Raw genomic sequence first — 12786 nt, forward strand, 5'->3', positions numbered from 1 at the left:
GGGGCAGGGGGGGTGGGGTTGGGGGTGGCAGTGGTGAAGGTCCCAGGTCTCCCCAACCAGAGCAGAGGCCCCACACCAGCTGGACTCTGGGTTTCTCCCTCGTCCCCCTGGACTTCGTGAGCTGCTCCCCAACATAGGGCCAGACAGGACTAGGAGCCCCCTGCCTGGGACCCCTCACCCTCCAAGGTGCTGCCGAGGGCACGGGTGTCTCTGAAGGGGCCAGGTGCACACTCACCGTTCACTCTTGAGCTGGGCCAAACGTCTTCTGACGTCATCCACGGTCACTTCGAAGAACTCATCAGGCAGCTCCGCAGGCCAGGCCTGGAGCAGCACCTCCAGGTCAGGGTGGCACACCACAGGGTCTCGGTCCACTGGCTGCGCAGGCAGAGGGCTTGGCTGATACAGGTCCCAGGAAGGGCCCAGGCTCCCGACCCCAGGGGGCTGGGGTGGCCGTGCAGACCCCGGCTGAGCCATATGCTGCCGGCCCCGCCTGTCAGCCCACGGCCAGGGCCAGGTCTCCAGGATGGTGCATGGGACAGCCGAGCCTGTCCAGGACTGGAGCCCCTCCCACCATGCCTGCCTGCTTAGCAACACTAACACTGAGACCCTCACTCACCAACAGGGCACGTGGCCCTGGGGTCTTGGCTTAGCCGGGTCAGCTGGCACCCTGACTGCTGAGGGGGGTACTTGGGCAGTGGGTGAACAGGAGCATCTCTGTTCACTTCCTGTCTCTGTGGGGGCTCCCCACGAGCCCCAGGGAGCTACCTGTTATCAGGGTCTCCCAAGCGGGGAACAAACTTGGGGAGCAGTGCCCTGGTCACGGTCATGTCAGTGGTTCCACGGGAAGCGCAGGAGAAGCGACAGCCCCCAAATTAGAGATTTGGCAAAAACCTGCCAGCTGCTAGCCCCATGGCCAGGCTGACCCCTCCTCCCTTCTCTGGGGGAGCAGCCGGCCCCACCCTCTGCCCACTGCGGGGACACAGGAAGGGACAGCGTCTCTCCTAATTGGCAGCAACGGAGAGGGAAATTATAAGGCAGGGCCTGCTCTGCTCGCAGTGCCTCTGGGTGGGTAATTGTAGCGAGTGTAGCCCAAGTGACTATGTGGGGAGACACCTTCGCGGCGCTGAGGCCGCCCATGGAGCCAAGCCTGACAGAGGTGTCCAGCTGGGCCGGCAGGGCCCATGCCAGGTCCTGCCCTCCCTCGCACAGAACATCCACAAGCCATCTGGAGTGAGGTCACTTCTCTGCCTTCTGCTCCCGCCTGCCCCCCCCGCCACAGCTGCCCCAGCCTGGCACCAAAATCCCACCTCCTGCCTTCCACACTCGGAGCCGGGCTCAGCAGGCTTCTCCCATCATCCCTTCCTGCGCTCCAGCCTGACTACAGCCCCACCCACTCTAGAGGTCAGACTCACCAACCTGGGGCTGGTCGAGGGCTGAAGCTGCCCAGTGCACCTGCCAGGTGTCCCAGGGCTGCTCCCCCAGCCACACCCGAGGCCTTGACTGCCCAGGCCAGCAGGTCTCTGCCATTCCTGAGTGCACAGCTGCATCACTCCTCGTAATGAAGGGAGGTGGGTTCTCGCCAGGAAGCCCCACTGATCTCAAGGCACTGTGGCAGGGTGGCCAGGAAGGGCTGGCTGAGGCCCAGGCAGTGGGGTCCGTAGGTGGCTGATTGAGGCCCCTGGGGGCCGCCCCCTCAAAGCCACAACCCTCCTGCAGCCCACAGGCAGTCCACGCCAGAGCTTTTTATAACAAGATGCCAGGCTGCCCCCCATAGCCACAGCGCCTGCATTCCAGAAGGGCCGAGCACTCGCCTGGGCTCCTAAGGGAGGGGGAGGGGGAGGGCAGATGTGGACGTGGCTGAGCTGGGCACCGCCGTGTCCATGAGTGCCAGGCCCCCCCCCCCCCCCCAGCGCTCGAGCACAAAGCCCACAAGCCAACGAGCAAGCTCTGGGACCTCCCTGTCCCAGTCCCGCCCTCCGAGGACCCAGTTCAGGTCACACGAGTCACCCCGAGAATCCAGCAATTGGGTGACTTGTGATCCATGGCCTGGAGCTGAGCCTGACCATCAGACAGGCCCCCTGATTCCCGGGAGGCACAGCTGGGGAAGCCCGACCCTGAGTGCACGGGGCCACTCCAGCCTCCTTGTCCTCCTGGGTACTTCCAGTGCACAGCCCAGGGGTAACCTGGAGGACTGCAGACTGCTAGCACTTCCCACAACCCTCCCACAACTTCCAGAACAGGGACTCAGGTGACACCAGCTGCTGGCTTCGTGCTGCTCAGGGACCACTGACTTTCGGTCAGAAAGTGAGCAGACAAAGATCTCTCTCCGCGTTGGATCTACCCTCGGTTCACACCCCTCCTCCCATGCCTCAGCTCTGCTCCAGAGCCCGTTTGTCTGTCCAAGAGCAGCCAGGAGCCGGGGTCCCACACGGGAACCAGAGCACTGGGAGAGAGCCACCTCGAGATCCCACTCTCTGCTGCGTCTTGGGGACCTCCCTGCTCCTGGGCAGAGGAGCCAGGGTTCCAAGCAGCCTCTGCTGCCCATCAGAGCCCAGGGGCCAGACCACCCAAGTCCCAGAGCTGCCGCCAGACTGGATCCCAGGCGGTCCCTGTCCCACGAGAACAGTGGATGTCCATGGCTGGGCTGGTAGGACAGACCACCCTGTCCTACCAAATGACCGAGGGAGAAGCCACGGGGCTTCAAACACCTCCACGTAGCCTGCCCAGCAGATTTTCCACTGCAAAGAGGAGAGAGACCAGGAAAGGAGGGGTGAGTCTGACCACTCCACGTGGGAGGAGGCAGGGCAGACACGGCGCCAGCGGAGGCCAAGGCCTGGCCCTGCTCACTTCCAATGCTCTGCCGGCAATCTAGCCCCCATTTGCTGTTCCTTTACCCGCCACTCCTTGGTCATGGGCAGTTATCATGCACAGCTCCGATCCTAGGTGGGTTTATGGAGATGTTTTTGGATGGAGAATAGAGATTTAGGATGAGACACCATTAAGGAAAAAAAAAAAAACCGCATACAGTGGCCACTGTCAGAGGGCCTCAGCGCCCTCACCACGGGGACTGGGTTCCTTCCTGTGTGCTGGCCGAGGGAGGGACACAGCCCCAGGGTCCAGGATGGGCCTCCAAGATGAACCTCCCAGTTGGTGCCCGAGGATGCTGGTGGGGTGGCAGGCCTAGAACCTTCCCAGCGTGCCTGACAGCTGGCCCACCTGACGGCCCGAATCTCCAGGTCTGCTCCTCCAGATCCTACCAGGGAGCCACTCAGAGGACGCGCCTCCACTAAGAACCCAATGTCACCAGGCTTGGGTCATCCTGCCGAAGTCGCAGGTTTTCCATCATCAGCTCAAGGTCCAGCTCATGAACGCTGTCAGTGTCCAGAGCACAGCACCGGCCCCGGCTCCCACCGCCCCACCCCTTAACCCCAGGAAAGCCAGAGGAGCCGGTCCCTCCCCCGGTGGCCCCGACGCTGCGGGCATCTCACTGTCGGCTAGAAGGGCAGAATGATGAGGAGGCAGCCAGAGCCTGGGGTCTGAGCCCACTGGGTGGGGGGGCCTACATGACAGCGCATGACAGATGAGAAAAAGGCGCGGGCATGATCCCGAGGGGAGGAACGGCAGGGGTCTGCAGGCTCCAAGGGCGGGGCCACAAGAGACCCGGTCCTTCTGGTGGAACGCCCAGCAGGGGTCTCTCATTTCCTGCAAGCACACGACCCTAGCAAAGATTCCCCGGTCCCAGCCTCCACCGAGGGTATTAAGACAAGAGAACACCCAGAAGACCAGAAAGGAGGGAGGTGGATGGAGAGAGCAGACGAGTCAGGCTGTCTGCGAACTGCAGGATATGGGCGAGGGGCCCAGAGGGCACCTGGGAGGGAAAGGACCCTCCAGAGGTGGGGGAACAGGAGCACCCTCTGCGGGTGATGTTCAGAGGAGGCCCTGGGTGACGGCCTGAGGCTGCAAAGACACTGGACTGACACCTGGGCCACTCAGCCACGGGGACCTGGGGACCAGCCACCAGCTGTGGACGGCCACCAGTGCCTTCGGAAAGAGCCTCTGTCGCACCAGGATGGACCCTTCGAGGGAGACCCGAGGGGAGGAAGGTGTGAGGGCACTGCCTAACCTCAGCCCCATGCCACAGGCAGTCAGAGGCCAGGCCTGGAGGGGACCAGGGGACGGGGCTCTGGGCTGAGATGTAGGCCCACGGCTTCCCCCAACAGCCAGTGGATATGCTCCAGTGGCCGCCACACGAGTGGCTGAGAACCCACTTGGGCACACAGGGGTCTCCTCATGTCAAAAGCAGCCTCACTGCCTGCTGAGGTTTCATTTTCTTGACAGTAATTTTCCAGGACGTGATGACACAGGGAGAAAAAATGTAAAAACTATTTGGAGGTGACCTCAACCCCAGATTTTCCAGCTTCCCTGTGAGGGCTCTTGTTTTCCTCCCACCCTCCCGCCTCCCTCTTACCCAGACTGTCCTCTGACAATGGTTTTTGGTAACAGGGAATGTGAAGCGTTTCCCCTTGAGGCTTGGAGCTGAAATGAAACACTACGCGGGAGGAACGCAGGCCAAACCTCCGTCACTCTCTGAGCCGGCCGCCCTCTGGAGGGAGCAACGTGCCAGCACGAGGCCGGGCCTGACCGGCAAGGCTGCACTGAACTCCAGCCCCTCATTCGCTGGGCCTGCCAGCGGCACAGGCGGAGGCCGCGCCTGCTCCAGCCCTGGGCCAACGTCCACACCTGGGCCTGCCCGCCTTCCAACAGGAAAAATGAGAGCATCTTTAAGAAGAAGAGAAACGCTGGGCTGCGACAGTGACGCAGGCACACTTTGAAACCCGGTGGCTCCAGTGCCCTGGCGTGGCCCCACCTGTCTGTGTATGCAGTGCATGAACCCCCAAAGGACTGAAATAAGCAAATGTAAGGCATGGGGTGGCTCTCCTCATGCACAGGGGAAGACGCCTGCTCCAGGCCAGCAAACCCAGGGGTGGACGCACACAGCAGACCAAAGGGCCAGGAGAAACCCCGCAGAGGGAGCCCCTTGAGCCCGATCAGGATGGGGGCCTGCAAACGAGGCTGCCTGGCCCTGCGGGCAGCTCTGGAGTTCCAGGGGGTACTCTGGCAGCTGGGGCGCCCTGCCCACTGGTTCTCCATGGCTTCTCAGGCTGGGCATCTGTCTCCCCCGCAAGTCCAGTAATGGTTGAGATACAGCATGACAAGGACAGCTGGAGGGCACCTGCCTGTCACCAGGCTTTAAAAACCGCCTCAAGGGCTTCCCTGGTGGCGCAGTGGTTGAGGGTCCGCCTGCCAATGCAGGGGACACGGGTTCGTGCCCCGGTCCGGGAGGATCCCGCATGCCGCGGAGCGCCTGGGCGCGTGAGCCGTGGCCGCTGGGCCTGCGCGTCCGGAGCCTGTGCTCCGCAACGGGAGAGGCCACAACAGTGAGAGGCCCGCGTACCGCAAAAAAAAAAAAAAAACGCCTCAAGACTCAGTTGGGGCCTTCAAAGTTGCTGACCCACCTGCCAGCAAACCTCAAAGGGCATCCCAAGTTAAGGCCAAGGCCAGAGCCCCAGGACTGTCCACAAACACTGGCAGGGCAGGGACAGGCTCACACCACGCCCTGGGCCCACACACGGGGGGACAGCGGGCTGTGCTCTTGGGGGCATGTCATGGACAAGCACCCCGGGCCAAGAGGAGGAGGGTGGCAGGGCAGCAAGGGGCACTGCTCTCGGTCCACCCCAGGCTCCAGGTCCTGGCCAGGCTCCCCCCAGCCCTGCGTGTTCTAAACCTTCCCGTAAACCGGGGACAGCCAGAGGCGAAGCTGACGCCTGCCCTGAGACATGGGTGCAAGGTGCAGAGTAAGCCCCCGAGGCCATGTCTTCAGGAGGTGAGACCATCCCCTGGAGGGTGAGGGGCAGGCAGGGGAGACTGCAGTCAGCCCGCCCTTCCCAGGGGGTTGGGGCCTTTGATCACGAACCCCTGTGCCAGCTGCGTGGGGGAACGCCGGCTGGGAGCATGGCCCAGCAGCACAAAGAGCTGCGGGGCAGCCTCCTGGGCCAGCGGAAGGACTTCAAAGGACAGGCCAGGGGCCGCCGGGCAGCCCCAGCCTCTCTCCGCACTCGGTTCTGACGGCCAGTAAAACTACCTTCTAATAATTAATGTTCTGACATCAAAGGCAGGAGCCGCCCGGGTCTGTAAACCATCCTGGGCCTCAGCCGAGGACCTGCCTGTATTTCATCCTGTCTCTTCTGACTCTTCATTCAAATCCAAAACCACACACAGGCAAAACATTAATGGGAAACTTGGAAACTCTTTTTGATTACTAAAGTGTACCTTTGAAGTTCCCCCAAAAGTTCTGATTTGTTCCCTTCTCCCCTCCCCCAGGACTCGAGGGGACACAAAGCAGACAGCATGTGGCCAGCCGGGCCTCCGGGTGCACGGCTGTCAGTGTGACAGGAGGCGCGAGGCAGGCGGGCGGGGGATGCTCCACAATCAACCAGCTGCTGGGGCTCCCAGATCAAAGACACACACTGCTGGCGGCCAGGCGGACCCTCCCCAGGACTCCTCCTTCCTGGGGCCCCTGGGGTCAACGCTCGGGGACGCACTGGGATCCTGCGCCTGACAGCAACCACCTATCAGGCTGGCACCAGACCAGGCCACTCCCCACACAGCCCTGGGGAGTCAGCAGGTTCCCAAGAGATGCAGAGAGCCACAGCCTTTAGGCTGGGAGAAGGAGACAGCCAGCCCCGGTACTAGTTTTCTGGCCCCCAAACCTAGGGGTCCCCAGAAAGAGCAGGCCCGAAGGGAGTCAGGCCCCTAGCCCTGGCTCACCCCAACCACAAGGCTCTGCTTTCGAAAGCTGATTCTGGGCCCAGGTGACGAGCCTGTGAGACTGGGGGCTTCGTACTAGTGTCTAATGCAGCCCAGACATCAGCGTAGAAGCCAGTGGGGTCCCTGAAGAGCCAGGGCACCACCACCACCTCCCCAGGATGGACATTCACAGGGCTTGGGACTGGCTCAGCTCCCCTCCCCTCCCCTCCCCCATCCATTCAGCAAGGACACACAAAGCGTGGTTCAGGAAGCAGGAGGAAGCCCCCGCCGCCTGCCCCTCTGCAGGAACTTGGGCTCTGTCCCACCACTGAGCCTCCGGCATGGCCCACCCCGCGCAGGCGCAGGTGCCCCTGCCCCTCCACCCTCCCCTTCAGGTATGTGACCTGAAAGCAAGAGTGAGGAGGGTGCTCTAGAAGAGACAGGATGCAGGCTCCAGCACTAAAATATTAGTTAACAGCAACTCAGAGTATAGCTAAACACATCACTGTAACTGGACTGACCCCTGGAATGCAAGGATAGCTTCATGGGGGAAATCTATCCAAAACCTCAGCATGCAAACGAACGAAATGAGAGCGAAGGCATGGAATCACCTTAATGCGGGAAAAGCAGTTCATAAAGCACCACTCTTACTTTTGATAAAGAAAAATTCTCAGAGAATTACGAATAGAAACTCTTGATTTGATAAAGACTTTTCACAGCCTGCAGCATCTTTCACAGATAAACTAAGATTACTCCGTGTGAGATCAAGGTCAAGACAAGGATGTCCACTAAATTTGCTGCTATTCAACAGATACCAGAGACCCAATCACTGCAATACGACAAGAAAAAAAAAATGAGAGAAGTAAGGACATCAAGGAAAAAGATAAACTGACATTATTTGCAGACTCCAATTGAAAATGAGAAACTGTTGGAACCAGTAAAGCAAGTGAGCAAGGCTGCTGGGTGTAAAAACCAGCAGCATCCACTGCCCGGGTGGAGCCTCACCATCCTCACTCCACAAGCTCCTGCTCCAGGCAGGTAATCCTGCAATGGCTCTCCATCGTCTGGAAAGGTGATTTGTAAAAAGGAATTCGTTTCAGCGGTGGCATCCTTCTCGTCACATAAAACCTCAAGTGGACCCTGAGTGCTGGCACGTGGAGCCGCTCTGGCTGGAAGGGCAGAAGAGAGCGGAGAACCTGGAGCCTCACTCAGGAGGCGCAGCTGCGTCTCAAGTAACGCCCACATGCACCTGCACAGCCTCAAGGGCTCCACAGGTGACAACGTGCAGCCCAGGCTGGAAACCCAGGCTGGCCCCACCGTAAGGTCTCTGTATTTGGAAAGACCCTCTCCGGCCACAAGCCAGAGACCTAAGCTGGACTCTGGATGAATGCCTGAGCCTCCCCAGGGGCCAACCCCAAGAGGCAGGGGGCCCAGCACAGCCCAGGAGCCCAAGATGTTGGGAAATCTACAACACGCCTTTCCTGAAAACAGTCTGTGAGCGCTGCTAAGGGAGCAGTCACACAGAGGGACACAAAGAAGCCTATGGGGGCTTCCCTGGTGGTGCAGTGGTTGAGAGTCCGCCTGCCGATGCAGGGGACACGGGTTCGTGTCCCGGTCCGGGAAGATTCCACATGCCGCGGACAGGCTGGGCCCATGAGCCATGGCTGCTGAGCCTGCACATCCGGAGCCTGTGCTCTGCAACGGGAGAGGCCACAACAGTGAGAGGCCCACGTACAGTAAAAAAAAAAAAAAGCCTAACATTGCCCTGATGGTAGGTGTCTATATAGTAAGTCATACCTCGATAGAGCTGATCAGACTAGAAGACAGCGTCACAGAGACAACCCAGGGCCTGGGCCGTTTCATCACAGCTCCGTGAAGGCTGCACGCCCTCCTCCCAGCCGTGGCTCAGACAGCTGCCAGGAACTTCCAAGAAGTCCCCACCAGAGACGCCCAAGGCCACACCCACAAGCTTGTGAAGAGTGAGCAAACTCACCCTCTTCTGCGTGTTTGGCGCGTGCCCCACATGCCCACTGGCCAGCGGTGGGACGTAGCACGTGAGCTGCGGCACCCCTGGCTCAGGAGTCACTGTGGCGTGGGACAATCAAGGCCAAACCATCTTCATGTCAAAAGCCAGTCAAACCCGCCAGCCCAGGAGAAGGTGGAGGCGCCGGGTCCAAGGCCCTGGGAAGGATGGCTCTCTTGGCTGTGACATGGCCAGCCAAGACACACAGGTTTGTCAAAACCCATCACTGTACATCTAAAATGGTGCCTCAAGAAAGCTGATTTTAGGCAAAGCAAAACCAAAAAATCGCTTCCCTGGGAACATGAACCGCACCCAGCGACCCTGCTGTACCCTGCGCTGACCAGCACGAGGTCAGGTGCAGTAAAGAGAAAGGACCCCAGCGCCCAGCTCGCCCCTTACCAGCTCCGGCTCCGGCTGGGGCTTCTGGCCAGGCCTCGATTTCTTTGGCTGGGAGGGGCCTGCAGGGCTGGAGGACTTTGGCAGTTTGGCTGAAGATGACATCAGAGGCCTCACGGATCCGGAGGGGCCCCCCAGTCGCTGTCCCCCACCCGAGAAAGGAACAAAGGGGGCTGGTGTGGGCTCCTTCGAGATCTGCTTCGCCTGAGCATCCACCGGCTTCGGGCCCAGGCCATCCACGCGGCCGGCCCCCGGGCTCGCTGCCTCATCCTGATGGCTCACATTGCCCCGGCTGAGCTCCGCTGAATTCAGTGGAAACAGAGGGCTGCTGGCTGCCTGGTCGGCCAACAAGGAAGGGGTCGGGCTTCCTGGGCTTTTGCTCCAGGAGACCCCAGGCTCCTGCTTGCCAGTGGAATCATGTCTCTTCATGGAAAACCTGAGTGGGTAGGCCCAGAAAGAAAATGAAACTCCATACACAGAACCCCGGGTCTCACAGTGCCAGCATCGTATCTTCTGGTGACTACCAAACCAAATCCAATCCCCTGAAAGCACCCCACAGCCCTTCCTGGCCCGCCTCAGCTCACGGGGGAAGGAGCGTGCACGGGGCCGCCACGCCAGCCCGGCTGAGGGCAGATCCCCCACCTGACGCTGCGCCCCACGGTGCCCAGCCCCCACAGACTGCAGGTGGGAGAAGCGACCGGCAAGGGTCTGGGCTTCCCCACGTTTCCTGTTTCCTTTCCCTTGAGACCGCAGTTTTCTTCACTAAACCAGATTCAGAGACCCCCCACCTGATGATGGCACTGCCCCCAGTGAGGCCCAGTGACTGCAGCGTCGTGCTCTGCAAGGCGGCTCTGCCGGTCACCTGTGAGGAGGGAACAGGACATCCTGCTGACCCCTCGCTGCCTCCCCCAGCCTGGGCACTGTGTCACCAGCACCGTGGGGTCCCCCAGCCAGCCACAGCTCCCAAAAGGCCTGGGTCCAGCCCCCTGCACCCCAATCTACACCTGAGCATTTGTTCGCTGGTCCATGTCTGTCTCCCCAACCCCACCCCATCCGAGGTCTGGGTGGGCAGGGCTCAGGCCTGGGTTAGGCACATCTGGCCAGCTGACCCGCCCTCTGAGGGTTAGAGCTGATCCAGGCCCAGGTGCCTGAGGCCCAGTGGTCTGTCTCCTCCAGGGGAGGACCCATCCCCCCAGGTCCCTCCCACTCACAGCCCTGGAACCCCTGCCCCGCTGAGCCCTGGGTCAGGAACCTCAAACTGGGATAAATAGGTGGGTGTGTCCTGTCTACACCAGGGGCCCCTCGGGGACAGTGGCCACCCCAGGCCAGGAAAGGGCGCTTGGCCAGGGTTGAAACAAAAAGCCCCTGTGAGCCAGGGGACAAGCGCCAAGAGGGTCCCCCGTCACGGGCGGGCGGGCGGGGACAGGCAGGGCCTCAGTGCCAGGCCAAGCCTGCACCACGCCACACTCGGTTTTGAAAAAGATCAAAACTTTGAGCAAAGCAAATATTTATTAAAATGAAACCACTTTTGTGACTCTTGGGCTTTGAGAGAAGCTGAGAAAACAAACAGGGCTCTGAGGGAGGTTTGGGAGCAGCCCGGGCGGCCCGCAGTTGGTTCCAGCGGAGCCGGCGTCCTGTCTTTTTTCCATGAAACACATCATGCTTTCAGGGCCCAAGTCTGCCCATCGCTGCTTTGAAAGGTCTAAAGGAGTGAATTTTCCAGATTGGAAAGTGGGGCTGGGCCCGTGTGGCAGCTGGGAGTGGGCGGCAGGGCGCGGGCCAGGCGGGTGGGCCCACAGCTCACCTACCTCATCTCTCATGTACACGCAGACGGGGCTGGCCTCACACGGCCGGTCCAGACACTCCCTGAGAGGGGAGGGAAAAAGCATCAAAGGTAGCCACTGCCTGGGGACACTGCTGCCCTGGGGACAGCAACCTGGCCAGCCACTGTGGGGGACCCGCCCACCCTGGCCACCCCACGGCTGGCCATCAGCCCATGGCCTGGGGGAGTCTCCCACCTGCCCACGGCCTCCCGGCTCAGAGCAAAGGGAGGACACAGAACACAGGGCCGGGCAGCACCAGCCACCTCCTGGACGTGCCTTGGGTTGCTGTCAACTGTGCCCAGGGTCAGCGATGAGAAAGACCTGGGAGGGCATGATCTGGGCTTTTAGCTGAAGCTGTCCCCTGAGAAGGCTGCTGCCCCCAGAAGCACCAGGAGCACTTGGCACGGATCTATCACACTGACTCCGAGGAGAGAGTGGGGCAATGCCAGGACAAACAGGGAGATGGGCAGCGGGCCCAGCCACCAATGCCCCTCCCCTATAAACCAGACCCTGAGATGGGAGGGAAGGGCCCCCAGGAAGCACAGCTGGGCAGGCTGGAGGATGGCAGGCATGCGGGCGCACAACCGCACACACACCCTCAGGATGGCCGACACCACTCACACAGGCCTGTACCTCGACAGCTGTACCACACAGGCCTGTGACAACCAAGGGAAGTTCATTTCTGCATTTCCTGACACATACCCGTAGAACTAGCCCCCAAATAAACGCGTGTCCCAGACCTATCAGCAGTGCCCCAGGCCTGACCCTCTCCTCCGGGAAGGGTGACACAAGGCGTTGTGCCTGCCAGAGTAGGAGACCTGGAGCGCCCTCAGGCCATGCAGTGCTGCCCTGCAGAGCCCAGGGCTCAGACAAGGAGGTGGCTGGGATGGGAGACACAGAGGCTGAGCTGGTGACTGTACACAGACACTCGGGCACTCGGCTGCCTGGGCCCGTCCCCGAGACCCGTGACACTGTCCTCTGCTCAGGTTCAGCATGTTTTCTCCCATCTCTCTTGTTTGCTTTCAGTTTATGCTTTTGCATATTCCTCAGGGCTGAGACACTCAAGCTAATCCAGAGCTTGCCGTGGGGGCCCCTGGAAGAGGTCCCTGACCACCTCCCACAGGCTGCCAGTCCCCATGGAGCTCACCCCAGGCTCTCCCCAAGGCTGTGCTCACAAAGAAGCTGCTCCCCAGGGAAGGCTTCCAGCCCTCGACCAGAGCCACATGGGGACCGGCCATGGAGGGTGTGACCCCGCACACAGCGTGGCCAGGCCTCAGGAGAACACAAGACCCCAAAGTGCCAGAGAGACAACCCTGACCAGGCCTACACGCTCTTCATCCTGAAGCCAAAACAGAGAAAGAGTGAGGGAAGATACTCCAGCAAACAAGATCCCAGGGCAAGAGAGGAGGAAGGCGGTGCGGAGACACAGGGGTCCTGCTCCTTTCAACGGCAACAGAGACAGCAGCTGCCTGGGCTCAGAAAGCAAGCTGACTGCCCACCACGAGACAGGCAGAGTCCCCTCTGCTCTCAGGGGCTCTGGCCAGGCGTCCTCCCTCGAAATCCTTGTCCAGGGCACCTGATGCCAGCGTGGGGACCACAAATCACAAACAGGGACGAAAGCACAGCAGCACCCGGGAAGGCCTGCCTGGCTGCTGCCCTCGGAGGCCCCTGGACATCAAACAGCAGCTCAGCTTTGATGTCGGCTCCTCCAGAGGGATCGGATTCCCGCGTGTGGGA

General features: G+C 61.0%; 1 protein-coding gene across 2 annotated transcripts in view; it reads right to left on the reverse strand.

Moving 5' to 3' along the window:
- The window catches only part of ASPSCR1 (ASPSCR1 tether for SLC2A4, UBX domain containing), a 30344-nt gene that overhangs the window by 5770 nt on the left and 11788 nt on the right, over positions 1–12786 (reverse strand). For both annotated transcript variants that reach the window (XM_060081502.1, XM_060081504.1), the window contains exons 5-8: positions 11035–11092; positions 10015–10088; positions 9230–9662; positions 236–375 (exon numbers count right to left, since the gene is read on the reverse strand). In XM_060081502.1, coding sequence (XP_059937485.1) covers positions 236–375; positions 9230–9662; positions 10015–10088; positions 11035–11092 — 705 coding nt within the window. The remainder of the gene's footprint in view (positions 1–235; positions 376–9229; positions 9663–10014; positions 10089–11034; positions 11093–12786) is intronic.

The sequence above is a fragment of the Mesoplodon densirostris genome, chromosome 18 (assembly GCF_025265405.1).
Source record: "Mesoplodon densirostris isolate mMesDen1 chromosome 18, mMesDen1 primary haplotype, whole genome shotgun sequence".
In the NCBI taxonomy this organism is placed as follows: Eukaryota; Metazoa; Chordata; class Mammalia; order Artiodactyla; family Ziphiidae; genus Mesoplodon; species Mesoplodon densirostris.